Here is a 14,812-nt window from a genome sequence, read left to right on the forward strand (position 1 = left end):
CGCCCGCCCCGTGCGCCTGGCGGCCCCGCTGCCCGGACTCCCGCGGACTCGCTGTGCGCTCGGCCGCCACCCTCCGCCTCAGGCCCTCAAATTGACACTTAAGGGCGAGTGGCGGCCGGCGCAGCCAATGGGGGCGGGCACTCGGGCGCAGGGGGCGGGCACTGGTCCGAGACGGGGCCAATGGGAACCAGCCGAACGCCTCGGGCCGGGCCGAGAATGTTGACAGATGCGAAGCTCGGTTCGGATAGGCCCGCCGCGCTAGTAACAATTTGGAAGCCCGAGCTTAGCAACAGCACGTGGTGGCCCGGCCCCCGCGCTCGCTGACTGGCGGCCGGCGTGCATGTTAAGTAGGCGCCGCGCGCCGATTGGCCCAGAGCGCTCTATGTAAAATAGGGCCCGCGGACCAATGGCCGGCTGCGGGGTGCACGGCCAATGAGCGCGCCGCGGCCAGACGGGTTGCCGAGAGGAAGCGGAGCGCGGTGGGGCCGCCCGCCGTCCGGCCTCGCGCCGGGGCCGCTTAGGGCGCGGGCAGCTTGTGGAGCGCCCCTCCGCTCCGGGGTCTGCACACCGTGCGCAGGAACCTGGCGTCTCCGAACTAGTTGCAGCACTGGCTCCGCGGTAGCCCGGGGCCTGGCGGTGTCCTCGGGGGTCTCTCGCGGGGCTGCAAAACGACACCCCTCCCTGCCGGACACAGCGTGATCTCGGCAGAGGCCTCGGCTTGGAAGAGCGGCGTAGACGGTCTGAGCCTAAAAGCCAGATCTCCTTGAGGGTCTCAACTGAGAAACCGGGGCTGGTGTGTGGGGGGGTGGCTCTCATACTCACCCAGTGAACCCCAGAGCTGAACGGGGTGGCGGGGTTAGGCCTAGAGAAAGGAACCAAAGATCCGCCGCCACAGCCGGGAGGGGCTCCGGAAAGGGGAGCAGTGTGTGCTCCTGTCTGAAGGGTGGGGACAGGCGCTGGTCCCCTCTGGCCAAGGAAGCGCATTCTAGGGAAGAGAGTTGCCCTCTGTGACAAGGGAAGTGGGGCAGGTTTTGCCCCGTCAAGCTCCTAGCTGGTGGGTGGCCCTGGTGACCCCTGACCCTAAGCTGCACCTGTAGGAGCAGGGACTGGCAGCCTGGGGGCAGTCTCCCTTGATCTTCCCTCTCAGAGGTTATTAAGAAGGTGGCCTTAGAGCTCCTGAGGGTGGGGCCAGCAGGCTGAAAAGTGTGGGGGATAAGGTGGCTGGGTCCCCCCACAGTAGTTCTAAATGGGGGTGGGGGCAACTGCCAACAAAACAACAAAAATTCTAAAAACTTAAGCACCTTTGGTCCTAGGACGTTTTATACGTGTTTCCTTGTGTGTTTCCGCATCCCCAATTTGCAGATACGGAAACGGAATCCTGAGGTTTAGGGGTTCACCAGGATCTCTGGGCAGCCCCAGCAGAATGGAGAGTAGTGCGCCCCCACATACGAGGCAGTGCTGGTGGCACAGGAGGACAGAGACCAGGCCCCCTCCTGGGCCAGCGCAACCTGCTGAGGTTTGAGCCACAGCTGTGTTCTGAGGAGCGGGGCTAGGAACGTGCCCCGCAGAGCCGAGCTGCAGGACGTGGGGAACTCGGATGCTGCCCTGACATTAAAACGGCCCCTTGGCATTGACCCTGCACTTCCCGCTTCTGCCCCACAGCCGCCCCAGGGCCAGGGCGAGCCCCACACAGGAGCTGGGTGCTGCGGCCCTCCGGCTTGGTCGGGAGGCTGCACAGGACGCAGAGGAAAGGAGGGTGCCCAGCTCTGGGGAGGGGTGGGGGCCTCCTGGGCTCTGGTGCACAGGACGTGGGACCCCAGGCACCCCACCTGTTGGCCAGCACTTTGCGAGTTCGCTCCATCTCTGCTGACATGATGGCTGGGTTGCTGGGCCCAGCCCCAAAGCAGCACCTCAGCCAGGGTGAGCGCCCCATACAGCAGTGGACATGAGGTGCGCTGTGTGCCAGAGCAGGCAGCACAGGTGCCCAGGGTGACGGAGCCACATGCCTGCCACCTCCTAGCCTGAGAGCACGGGGCTGGTTCTCTCTTTGCCTCCATCCACATCTAGTCCATTCTGGGGATCCCTCGTCCAGCCACACGGGTGCCTGTGAGTGTGGGTGCCACTGCACCACAGGGCATGGAGGTGGAAGGGGCCAGGGTGACAGCATGCACAGAGGGGCAGGGCAGGCGGAGGCGTTTGGGTCCTGGGCTGAGGGGCACCCCAGGAGATGGTGCTGCATGGGCCTGGCAGCAGAAGCAAGCGGGAAGGGAAAGGGGTGCCGAGGGAGGACTTATCTGTGGGGGGGTGGGGTGCAGGTCTTGCTTGGGCTCCCAGGTGGGGCACTGGCTGACCCAGCCCCCAAGAGGCAGGCACGGTGCTGCCCCGAGGCCCAGTTCTGTAGGGCAGGTCTCCAGCCTCACCCTCCCTGAGTCCGGGCTGGGCCAGCTGCCTCCCCGCCTAGCCCCCTCTCCTATGCCCGCCCAGCCCTTCCTGCCCCTTGTCCAGCGCAGGGACCCGTCCCAGTAGGAATCAGCAAAGTCCATGCACAGAGGGAGGAGGCAGACATCTCGGGCCTCCTCCCCCTGGGAGCCCAGCCCCTCACCCTTATCGGCATTTAGAGCCCAAGAGGGGGCCCAGCCCTGGGGTGGCAGGTTCGGACAGCTCCCTGCAGATAGGTCTGTGGGGCCTGGGCACAGAGCACCTGCCTGAGGTCATCAGGCACCGATGGCCATGCCTAGACCAGCCAAGCAACCAGCCTCTCAGAAGGCTTGGCCCCCCTGCACTGTGGTGCTTGGTATGGTGCTGGTCCAGGGGAGGCTCTTGGGGGGCTCCTGTCATGGGTCCCTTCTCCAAAGCCACTCTTGGTTCTCGTGAGGCCGCAACCCCCCTTGACCAAGTCACCTAATGCCTCTGGGCCTCAGTTTCCCCAGTTATAAAATGGAGTTGACTGTACCTGCCTCTTGGGGTGGTTGTGGGGTACAATGAAGAGTGTACGGGCGGCTGCAGGCTTGGCACAAAGAGGTGCCCGGGAAGTGGGAGGAATATCAGCATCAGTCCCAAACCAGCAATTGCTTCTAATCCTTGGCCTTGTGCACGGGGAAGTGGGGCAGGTTTTGCCCCGTCACAATCGAGCAGGATAGGAGTCACCGCCAAAGCTGGGGTGGGTGGCAGCTACTCAGGCTGGCCAGCTGTGGGCACCAGGCCGGGCCTGTGAGCTCGTGGGGCCTTCAACGCTTTTGCCTAATGCTCAGGCAAAAGTTGTCTCCAGAATCGATAAGAAGACAGCAAACTCAAGACGTGATTCAGTGTCCACACAGCCTAACGTGATGCCAACGTTGTTTTAAAGTTTAAAATATGAAAAGTTCATTATATTTGTGAACAATTTGGGGGGTAGATTTTTTCCCCACTTCACAAAGTTTCCCACTGTACTCGGTGACCCCTAGACAACTTAGACAATTATAAATTAAATGAATTTCTTGAGCCAAAAATCTCTGAAAGTGTAACAATATATATTTCTTAATTTCACAGGAATAAAGAAAAATGTAGGAAGGAGAGGTGTGGTACAGATTCAGGCACTTGCTATGGTGTCCTGTGGCCTCCAAAAGCCAGAGGGCCAGGACAGCTGAGGACCAGCTGCCCCCTCCACCCCCTGGGGCCCAGCTCGGGCCCACAGCTGCTCAGGGGACCTTCACGGTCCTGGGAGAGTCTGAGCCGGGAGTAGGCAGGACTCCCTCCCGTGGACAGTGGGGCCGCAGGGCTCACCCAACACCCCTCTCCCAGTCCTGCTGTCCGGGCTTCTCAGGCCTGGGCGAGCTGCCCAGGAAGCTTTCCGGGCCCTCCAGGCCATGCCCAGGCAGCCTTCACTTGGTCCTAGGGTAGAGGCCTCCTCATCTAGGGCTGGACACTCTGAGGGCCCGAGCCCAGGAAACCCAGCCCCAGCTCCCTACCCCTGGGTCTCAGCCATCCGGCCGCTTCACCAGAGGGCAGCAGGTCATGCTCTGGCCTCTCAGACTACAGGGTCCTGAGTGATGGGGGCGGGGGGACAGCGAGGTCAGAGCGGTGACTGTGACTAAGCTCTGTTACTGCCTCTGATGGAGCTGGTCCCAGCCCTGGGGGCACTGGCCTCTGCCCCACCTACCCATCCTCCCCGCGAGGTGTCCCCACCACAAATCAAAAATGACCATGCCCTTCCCTGCTCAGAACTCTCTCATGGCCCCCCAGTGCCCTCGGGAAGAAGCCCGGGGTCCCAGCCCGCCCCCAGGAGCACCCCACTTCTCAAACTCGGGGCTGTTCGGTGCACTGTAGCACCCCATTCTCCAGACACCGTGCGTACCCCGCAAGGCCCACCAGCTCGGCCTGCCGCAGCAGCCCCAGACCTGAAGGCCCGCGGGGGCGAGGCTGGTTGGGCGTGTGTTGACGCCCACTCCAGCTCAGCACGGGCTCCAGCCTCAGGGGCCCCCGCGGCTCACGAGCACACGAGCACACCAGCGGACCCGTCAATGTCAGAGGCAGCAGTGGCTCTGAGAGGCTCGCTGACACCCCTGCAAAGGGACCCCAGGCTCTGCTCAGAGAATGTGAGGGCGGGGGCTGGGCCGCCGCCGAATGGGAGGCTGCCTGGAGGAGGTGGCTGTGGGCAGGCTTGGCCGGTCACAAGCATCTCCACGACTGCGGGTCGTGGGGGTACATGGTGTGGGCATTTGGGGTCCCGCCCTAGCTCCCACTGCAGAGTCCAGAGAACAGGCGGAGTCAGGAATGGCCAGGAAGCCGCCCCCTCCGCGGTGCTGTCTGTCCCCACCCCAGCGGGTGGGCCAGTGTGTTCAGCTCCGACCAGGACCCTCTGCGCCCCTCGGGGAGCCACTGGGGCGTGGTCTGCCCTACCCGTGGTCCTCGCTGGCCAGGACCCTCTGTGGACCTTCCACCCCTGCAGGACCAGGGTGGCTGAGGCTGCGCTGGGGGCCTTCTGGACCTGGGGTGTTGACCTACAGCGGGGAGAGCCCTGCAGGCAGCACTGCGGTCGCCCCCAACCTCCTGGCAGTCCCGCCTAGCCGGCGGAGGCGGCGGCGGGGTGCACACCCCCTGGTGGCCACTGGGGCTACAGCAGGGGCCTGGCGACAGCCTCCTGGGTGCTACTGTCCTGACACTTTTGCCAGCAACCCCGACACCGACCCGTCTCCTCCCTTCACGTGTCCCCTGCTCCAGGGCACACAGCTAGCTGCCCGCCTGGGCGTTCCAGGCGAGGAGGGCCAGGCCCGAGAGCAGGCCTGCACCTCGGCATGACCGGGGGCTAGGCAGCAGGGGCGCCTCCAGAGGCCAGGGTGCGTGGGGGTGTGGGGGAGCCTCTGGACGGAGCCAAGCCCACAGTGGACGGGGGCAAGACCAGTGCCACCTCCCCGAGGCCGGGCATGGCGGCTCTCCCTGGCCGCCTGAGCCCCTCCAGATCGAACACCCTGGGTGCTCCACCCCAGCCCCCCGGGGGGCTGCCGGCTACACCTGTGGGGCCCCCTGCCTGCTACCGGAAGCTTGGCCTGTGCATGGCCCCAAAGGAGGGCTGAGGCGCGCGGTTCCCACACGGGTGCCCAGCTCCCGGCGGCCGCCAGCGCCCCTCCAGGCACCTGCAGCAAACCTGTCTTCAGAGCTGCCTACCCAGAGGTGGCTCCCAGGCACAGCAGTGGGGTCAGGGCCTCCCAGCCCACCTCATAGCACAGGACACCGTTTCTTGCGTGACCCTTTTGTGTGACCCTCCTGAAGGCCCAGGACCTGGCTGTGCCACCTACTCACTTCTGTGAGCCTGTTTCCCCATCTGTGACACGGGGACCCTGCTCCCTCGAGGGACTGTCGTGGAGAGCAGAGGGGACAGCGCTCGGACGGCAGCAGTGGGAAGATGACGATGGTGATGATGGGGAAACTGAGGCTCAGGAAGGCTGACCCGCTCGCGGTCCACAGCTGGCTCACCAGGGAGCTCTTGGCACCACTCCCAGTCCTGAGCCCCTGCTGTGGGCAGGCAGCAGGCCATTCCTTCTAGATCCTTCCTGAGCAAGAAACTGGGAAAAGGACCCATGACAGGCCCTGGCTCTGCCCTTGGGGTGCAGGCAACCTCATAGAAGGGCAGAGTGACTCCGCGTCCCCAGCGGGCGGGCAGTGGAGTGCTGGAGCCTGGCAGGGAGGGAGGGGATGGTGGCCCCTCTCCTGGGGGCCGGTGGGACGACCAGTCCTGCCCTTCGCTTCCCAGACAGAGAAGAATGCTCACTTAGGAAATGAGAGTCTGCAATCCGTCAACGGATTTATGGAAGTGGTTTCAACTTACAGCATTTAGAAAATAAAAATAATCTCAATCCATAACATTCGCTCTGTCATATACTCTCCCCCCACAGAAGCCTTTTGTGCGCCCGTTTTCCACTGTTAAATAGTAACTGGGTTTTATCCTATAAAAGAAGCCGTAGGTGTGTCATCTCTCTAAAAATAAAGCTGCAATCGTCATTGCAATGTGAAGCCTGAGATTTAAGCCTGAGGAGGTGTCCGTGCCAGGGCCGGGCCACTCAGGGGTCTGAGGAGTTGGGCCGAGGTCCCAGGGATACAGAGGGGCAGGGGCAGGGGCAGGGGCAGCCGAGTGGGCGACATCGGTGGCCTTCAGCCGCCCCAAGACCTAGAGACCTCTGCCCGTGGGTTCCCACGCTGCCCCCTCCCCATCAGCAGGAAGACAGGGTGGGCAGACAAGGTCGGGGCATTGCTCCCCCGGAGGCCCCCCGGGCGTGATGAGATGTGGGCTGACCAGCGGGGTCCTGGGGGTTGGGTGGGGGTGCTGGGGGACGAGTGGGTGCTCTGGGGAACAGACAAGCCTGTCTTTCTTGTTTGGCAAGTGCGCGGCAGCCTCGCAGACTCCCGAGGCCTGGCCTCTCTCCCGAAGGTGCCCCCGCCTGCCCCGTTCAGCCCCGTGCCGAGGCCGCCTGGGCTCAGACCCCGAGTGCATTTCCAGGCAGCCAAGCGCTGGGCAGGCCTCTGGTGTGGCCGCAGCTCAGTGGGGCAGGGGACAGCAGGAGGAGAGCCCACTCTGCCGCTGGCACCCTGGGCACCCCCACTGGCCGGAGCTGACCTCCCGCTGACCCCTGTGGGTGGCCTGCGGTCCCCACGGGCGGCGAGGCCAGCGCGGCTGGACAGAGGCGCTGGGCGTTCTGGAAGGCTCTGTGCCAGCGGCTTGATGAAATGCGGCGAGACCCTGCCGGACGCCAGCACCGGGGTGGAGGGGGCGGGAGGCAGGCCCGGGCGCCCTCCCGGTGTCCTCTCGGGCCCTGGGACGTCAGACGCCCGCCTTGTCGCTGTAGAAGGGCGTGACGTGGAACACGTAGCAGTGCGTGCACACCCGCACGGGCTTCACCTGCCCGTAGCGGGGCAGCGGGGCCGAGTGCGAGGAGCAGCGGGAGCAGAAGATCTGGAAGGCGGGGCGGGGCGGTCAGCGGCAGCGGGCGTCCCCGACGGCCCCCCGTGCCGCGCCCCCCGACCCGGTCCTGTGGGGAGCACACTGTCAGGGCCCTGGGCACCCCCGGCCTCCCGCACGGCCCCCTGACCCACACCAGGCGGGGCACTGGCGGGCAGGGGTCTGCAGGCCCCTGAGTGAGGCTGGAACCTTCGGGAAAACCTGCGACCGGTTGTGGCCCCAGGAGGCCAAGCTCAAGGAGGGCTCCTGGCCCCACGGCGGGGCTGCCGCAGGCCCCCTCCCAGTCCCCAGTCCCCAGTCCCCAGTCCCCAGACCCCACCCCCGCCCGAGGCCACGCCCTCACCAGGTCACGGCCGGGCCGGGGCTCTGCACAAGCTCCGCAAAGGCCTTGCCAGCCTCCTAGGCATCAACCCTGACCTCTGACCCTGCGCTGCGACCCTGACCTCTGACCCTGCGCTGCGATCCTGACCTCTGACCCTGCACTGTGACCCTGACCTCTGACCCTGCGCCGCGTTCCCGGGCAGGAACCAGCTCCGGCCGCGCGTCCCACCCACCTTCCCGCAGCTGCGGCAGTGGTGCTTCCTGCGGATGACAGTGAAGGGCGCTTTGCACGCGGTGCAGAAGCCGCAGGCCTCGTCTGGAACCCACTCGGGCGGGTCTGTGACAGTGAGGGCGGGGGTCAGGCCGAGGGACCACGCAGCAGCTCCAGTGGGGACAGGTGGGCTGGACTGGGACTGGAGGCCCGGGACGAGCGGGAGCCTCCGGCTGGCCGCCGGCAACCCGCCCGCCCGCCTCGTGTCCGGCCCTGCCCTGCACTCGTCACTGGTTTTGGGGGAGGGACAGCATCCCATGGACGTCGGCCTTCGCAGCCGCGGGCAGTGCCGGTCCATCAGACCCCAGCCGAAGCCTTTCCTCGCCCAGGGCTCAGGACGTGGGCCAGAGTGTCCACCTGGCGACCCTCCCCCCAGCCTCTCTCTGCCAGGCAGGTGCTGGCAAGGCCCTTGGGCAGAGTGGAGAGGGGAGAGGCTGAGAAATAAAGAAATCAACCCCGTCTGTCACCCCTCTCAATCAACTCCCTGGCCAGCGTCAGGGGTCCCTGTTCCCGCCCACCCATGCTGTCCTTCACCCTCTGCAGTTCTCAGGTTCGGCGGGGGGCGGGGGAGGGTGGCGGCGGGAGTGAGGCAGGCAGACGAAGGGTGGCCACCTGCCCCTTCCCCACACCCGTGCAGCCCAGCCGGGGGCCCCCTCCTCCCACAGGCACATGGGCTGCTCTCTCATCTCAGGCGGCTCCTGGTGGGAGCCCCTGGCAAGGTCTGGCCTGGGATTCGAGGGGGGTGGGGTGTCAGCACAGGGAGGAGTGGCTCGCAGGGCGAGGTGGCACTTCCTTCCCATCCTGGGCCCCAAGGGGCCACCGTGCACCAGGTCCAAGGCCAGCACTGACACCCGGCGGGTAGTCACCTCGCACAGCCCCCTTGGGCCACAGTCTGCCCAGAGGTCCTGGCCACCCTCCACGGCCCCAGGCCCCACCCCGAGTGCCTCCAGGTGGAACTGGGCACGACCACCAGTCCACCGGAGACCGGGGTGTCCTGCCTCCTCTCCCTTCCTCCTCATCTGCCTCCCAGGGATCCCGTCAGCTCGGGCCACACCTTCGGGGGTCATTTCTCATGCTTGCCCCTCAAATCCTTGGCTGGCCCCAGCGAAGCCCTGGACGGCTCCTGTCAGCCCCTGGGGGCCACGCTGGGCTGGGGCCTCCAGCTGAGTAGACGAGTGCAGACGCCCGCCTGGGGGGCCTGCAAGGGTCCTGGGCCTGGACCCCCTCTGACCGGGCCAGGACCTACGGGGGCAGGGGGAGCCACACCCAGGAGGGGCCACTGGGCCACTCCACCCTCGCAGCTCATCCCAGCCCCTCCTCCACAAGCACAGGGCCCCAAGATCCTGTGCCAGGCGCTTTACATCATCGTGCCCGATCTTCACAGAAAGGTGGATAAGCCAGAGCTTAGCGAGGGGCGGCCTGCTCTGCTCCTGACCCCCTTCCCAGCCTGCAGCCTCCGTTGCCCCCAGGGTCTGTGGCAAAGGTGGCCCGGTGTGCACAGAGCAAGGCCCTGAGCCAGGCACGCTGGGAGTGGTGTGACCTCTGGCCTGGCACAGGGTCAGCTTCAGCCTCCTTCTGAGCTCTGGTCACATTCGGCACCTGCGCAGGCCCGCCTGCCGGCACCCATCTTGGCGCCACTCTCTGGCCTCCAGCCATCCCCACAGAGGTGCTGCCAGCGCCCCGCGCCTGCATGCTCCTTCCAGACCACCAGGCCCCCCGCCTCCGGCCGGCCGACCACCAGGCGAGTGGGGGGCGAGGGGCGTGCTCCCCACACGACCAGAGTGTGCCCGCTGCTGCCTCTGCTCCCGTGACTCCCGCAGGCAGTTCCTGATGCTGCCAGGGAGGCCTTTCCTGGGGTGCCCGTGAAGGCTGGGGGGTCAGATGCCCCAGGGCCGGCCACCTCCAGCACAGCACGGGACCCTGGCACCTCCTTGCTCCTCATGCCCCATGTGGCCCCGGACCAAGAGATGCTCAGTAACTGGCCCGAGGTTGCACGGTGGCAGCCAAGGGGAGCCGAGGAGGAGACCGGAATGGGAAGCGAGACACCGCACGGGCTCTGGGGTGGGCTCCCCAGCTGGAGGGGCACTGTATTCACGGGGCTGCTGGTCTGGGGCAGACCGGGGACATCCAGCATGGGGCCCCACTCCGCTCAGCACTCGGAGCCTCGGCCCCAGCCCAGAGCTCCACGCCCACCTTCCAGGTCCCCGTCTCGGGTCTTGGCTGCAAGTTCGGAGGATGACAGGGTCTCCTGACACAGCGCACAGTCCTCCAGGGCCGCGCTCCGCAGGGTCTGGGTGACTGGAAGAGAAGGGGTGACCGCCAGGGCCCATGCACCACCACCTGTCCCGGGTAGGTGTGCCTGGGCGCTGCCAGCAGGGCCTAGCGCCCCTAAACCCAGCCAACACCCCGCAGCACTCGGAGTGAGTCACTGCGGCCTTGGCCCGCTGTCCAGCAGGCTGGCGCTGGCCCGCCAGGGGCCCCTCCCCAAGTGTCCGAGGCTGCCCCGCCATGGGCTCCCAGTCCTGGGGCCTCCGCTGTCTGCCTGGTCAGGCCCCCCAGACTGCGACCCCTGGGGCAGGCGAGGGCCAGGCGTGGACAAGGCCAAGGGGCCACCATCCTTGCTTGCAGAGCCTGTCCACATCATGTGCCTCGGCCGAGCTGTGCCGTTCCAGGAGGCTGACCCGCCCAGGACTTCTGGGCAGATGGGTAGTGCGGCCTGGTGGTGTGGACACCAGGTGGCAGAACCGAGTCGGCACGGGGGACAGACGGCTCCTCCTCCTGCTGGTGGGGCCACAGCCCTGCCTGAGACATCCTGAGGTGAGGGGCAGCTTGCCCAGAGCAGGGCCCCCCCACTGTGGGACCCACCCCAAGTCTTTCCAAGGAGCCAGCGGTGAACTCTGTGCCTTACCTAACCCCGTCCTGACACCTGCTCCCTCACCAAGTAACTGCTATGTGTGTGCACGAGTGTGTGTGTGTGTGTATGCGTGTGGGCGAGTGAGTGTGCTTGAGTGCGTGTGCATGTGTGAGAGTGAGCATGAGTGTGCATGAGTGTGTGGGTGTGTACGTGAGTGCATGTGAATGTGCATGAGTGTGTGAGTGAGCGTGTACATATGCGTGAGTGCATGAGTGTGTGTGCATGAGTGAGTGCGAGTCCGTGTGTGAGTGTGCATGAGTATGAGTGCATGTGAGTGTGCGCATGTGAGTGTGCTTGAGTGCATATGCATGAGTGTGTGCACGTGAGTGTCATGAGTGTGTGTGTGTGTACATGAGTGTGTGTGTGTGTGCACATGCAGGACAGCCGCTGAGCCTTTCCCCAGCTGGCACTCACCCTTCTTCAACTTTTCCTTGTCGTCCGTTTCTGGCTTGGTGGCCATGACCTCAAAGAGAGTCTTGAGAATACTCCTCAGGTCACTGGCATAGTTGGTCTGCAGCTGGTCAGCCACACCTGGAGGAGGGGACAGGGGAGGGCGGGTTGGGTTGGCCAGTTCAAGGACTGGCGCTGCCAGGCGGTGAGACCCGCCCGAGCTCACGCTCTGAGACCACCGTGTCCACGGACGGATCAGGGCGAGAAGAGGCTGCCAGGCCTGGGCGACAACCCTTTGGCAGAAGCGACACCCAGAGTCAGAGCAGGCCAGGGGCAGGGAGAACGCCCGAGACAGCCCTGCCACGGGGGGCGGCCGTTTTCACCCACGCGTCTCGAACTTAGGGTCCCGGCTGCTCGCTGAGGGGTGATCCCAGAGCCCACTGTGCCCGCCCCATGGCAGCACTTTCCACCATCATTAGGGCACCCAGATGTGCCCCCCACCCACAAACCCCGCTGCCCCAAATAACTCGGCATCAGGCCTGCAGCAGGGGTTCCAGGCGGCCTGGGGGCTGAGGGTAGATCCTGCCGGGCGGTGGTGCCCAGCTCCCCCACCAGCTGCCAGCCGCTTCCTGGCAGGAGAATGCCTCCCTCACCTCCACCTGCAGAGGTCCCCTCATTCCCCGAAATTATGTCGACTCTGCCTTTCTCAGTGAAAAGAAATGCCAGCTTGAGACGGGGGTGACCCGGCTGCCGCTTAGAGCAAAGCCGGGGAGAAGCCGTGCGCCCCGCACCAGAATATGGACACGCACCCTGAGATCCCTCTCAGCAACGAGAAGGCAGCCCAGGCTTCCAGAAGCTTCCCTGTGTGCCAGCGACTGTACCGAACATCTGCGAGGCACCACGTTCCCTCGCCCTCAAAACCGACCACGTGGTCCCTTCTGGAAGGTGAGTGAACTGAGGCCTGGAGCCACCGCGGCCCTCCTGGTCCCACCGGGCCTGGGCTGTCGGCAGCACGTACTGCTCCCCCAGATGGTGACCTCGATTCTGCAGAGCCACCAGTCCACAGGCTGCCCCCGCTGCCCCTCACTCCCGCCACCCCTCCCGCGAGGAGGAGGCACCACTGCCAAGCGCCGCCTGTGCCGGAGCGGGGCGAGCGGAGATGTCACGCGTTTCATGCTTCTGAAGCACGGGAATGCATCACCTATTTAAAACACAGAACTAACGAAAAACACCGAAAAGACACCTTTTTTTGCTCACTCCCCTCTCTGAATTCTCCGGGGGGAGACAAAACAGTCATCTTCTCCCTCGACCTGTCACTGTCAACCAGCCCGAAGAAGAAAGGGAACAAGGGAATGAAATTTGCCGAGAGTGAACACTGAGATGCGCAGGCCCTCCTGGGAGGGGCTGGGCTCCTCCGCCCACGGCTGGGGGACCCTGGCGGAGAGTTAAGTCCTCCTCTTCCTGGGCACACGGGCTTGGGGACGATGACATGACGCAGTGGGGAAGTCCCAGGACAGGGCCAGGAACCCGACATCCGCAACGTCCACGGGCACCACGCACACAAGCGAGCCGCTCCCCCCGCACGGCCCGCGTGCCCGCGCCCGCCCCAGGCCCGGCCCTGGCACCTGAGATGCAGACGAACAGGCGGTGGATGAGGTCGTGGCTGCCGTGGAACCGGGACCGGACCTTCTCCCTGGTGGCTGCGGGGGCCTCGGGCGCAGTCTCGTCTGGGTCAGCCCTGCACAGAGGCAAACGCAGGAGCTGGGGCGGGCGTCCGGGCCGGAGCCCCCACACCCCGTGCCCAGCTGCCCCTCCTTGCGTTCAGTTGACACTCCGTCCTGACCTCTGCCTGTGGGGGGGTCACCGCACCTACTCACAGCCTCTGAGTGGGTGGGAGGGGCCCCCAAAGGGCAGGTCCACACCTTACCCACTGGAAACAGCAAACATGGCCTTATTTGGAAAAAGCTCTTAGCGGCTGTGACCGAGGTAAGGACCCCGAGAGACCATGTGCGATTATCTGGTGGCCCTGATCGAAAGACAGGTGTCCTTACAGGAGGTGGAAGAGGGGACACACACAGGGGACAGGAGCAGGTTAAGTGACCCGACATAGAGACTAGAGCGGCCACCACAAGCCAGGGGACGCCTGGGGCCACCACAAGCGGGGAGAGGGGCGGACTGCGCCCCGAGCCTCCGAGGGGCGTGGCCTTGCCCATCCCAGATTTCTGGCCTCCGACCTGCGGGAATAAGTTCCCGTCGTCTCAGGCACAGTCACTGAGACGTGGCGCTCTGTGCCACCCTGCAACCCCGTCTGCTTCGCAAGGGCATCGCCCAGCTTCCCGAGTCCGCCGTCGGGGGTCACCCGGCGGCCCCAGGAGCCGTCACAGTCGTGCCTGCACGTGAGGGTGCCCCCCGCCCAGCTCCGGGGCGCACACCGTCCCTCCGGTTCCTCGAGCCTCGCCTCCCACCTCCCAAGGCTGTCGCTCTGTCCTACTTTCTGGGAAATTCTCTCCATTTCTTTCTTCCAATTTTGCCTTGACATTTAAATTTCTGCGTTCAGGTTTTTAATTCCCTGCCCTCACTGTAGCTCCGTGAGTGTAGAATCTTTTATCTATCCAGAGACATTCGGTATAATTTTTATCAAGTTGCGTTGGCGGCCTGCAGATCTCTGTTTTCCCGTTCTGGCGGGAGCTGGTCTCTTTGCAGGCCGGGGGCTCGCCTCTAACGCGCGGGGATCCTGGCTGGCTGCGCATTTCAGAGGGGGCATTAATAGGCCACTGGCCGGGGGGACGAGGTGTCCAACGACTCCGGAAAGAGCATTTGGCTCCATGTGAGTCCAAAATAAGCCACCCGCAGTCAGAGCTGTGGCCGGCACACCCGGGACTCTGCGCAGCTGCAGACGTGGATATGGATACGGACGTCGCCGTGAAACCCACGCGCGGCAGGACACCAGCTTTGGCCTGGGAGGGTCGGCGCAGGGGGCGGTGATACGGCCACGCCTTCCCGGTGACGGGGTGCCGCTCACGCTGTGTGAGCCCCTTCACACGCAGAGCTGCCCGACGCCTGCCCAGGGGTGGCCCCTCGCAGCGCAAAGCCATTCAGAAGCACAAAGGCTGGTCGCCCCCTGGCCGTCCCCGCGGAGGGAGGCTGGGGCCCTGGGGCTTCCCTGGTTTCCAGCCTTGGGTCCCGTGGCAGTGCGTGATACCAGCACACTCTGGCGTGATGATCGTCCATTTATAAGCGTTTACTATTTCTCTGGGACAGGAGGCTGGGCTGGGCGTGCCAGCCGAGGAGACTCGAGGGCCCACTGGGATCCTGATGACGATGTGCGGCTCTCCTCTCCAGGGCTGCTGGGCTTCTGGGCACAAAGCCCCGACTTTCAGCCTGGGGAAGTGGGTTGGCAGCCTCCCACCTAGGAGGCTGAGCAAGGAAAGGGGGTGGAGACTTCAGCGTCCAGGGTGTCAACTTCCATTCCAGGGACCCGAAC

General features: G+C 65.0%; 1 protein-coding gene across 1 annotated transcript in view; it reads right to left on the reverse strand.

Annotated features, from left to right (window-relative positions):
* Nucleotides 1–7,113: 7,113 nt before the first annotated feature.
* ZFYVE28 (zinc finger FYVE-type containing 28) overlaps nt 7,114–14,812 on the reverse strand; it is a 60,409-nt gene continuing 52,710 nt past the window's right edge. The window contains exons 9-13 of the mRNA XM_023520231.1: nt 12,954–13,066; nt 11,353–11,469; nt 10,218–10,322; nt 7,987–8,090; nt 7,114–7,426 (exon numbers count right to left, since the gene is read on the reverse strand). Coding sequence (XP_023375999.1) covers nt 7,295–7,426; nt 7,987–8,090; nt 10,218–10,322; nt 11,353–11,469; nt 12,954–13,066 — 571 coding nt within the window. The 3' untranslated portion in view covers nt 7,114–7,294. The remainder of the gene's footprint in view (nt 7,427–7,986; nt 8,091–10,217; nt 10,323–11,352; nt 11,470–12,953; nt 13,067–14,812) is intronic.

The sequence above is a fragment of the Pteropus vampyrus genome, unplaced genomic scaffold, assembly GCF_000151845.1.
Source record: "Pteropus vampyrus isolate Shadow unplaced genomic scaffold, Pvam_2.0 Scaffold253, whole genome shotgun sequence".
Lineage (NCBI taxonomy): Eukaryota > Metazoa > Chordata > Mammalia > Chiroptera > Pteropodidae > Pteropus > Pteropus vampyrus.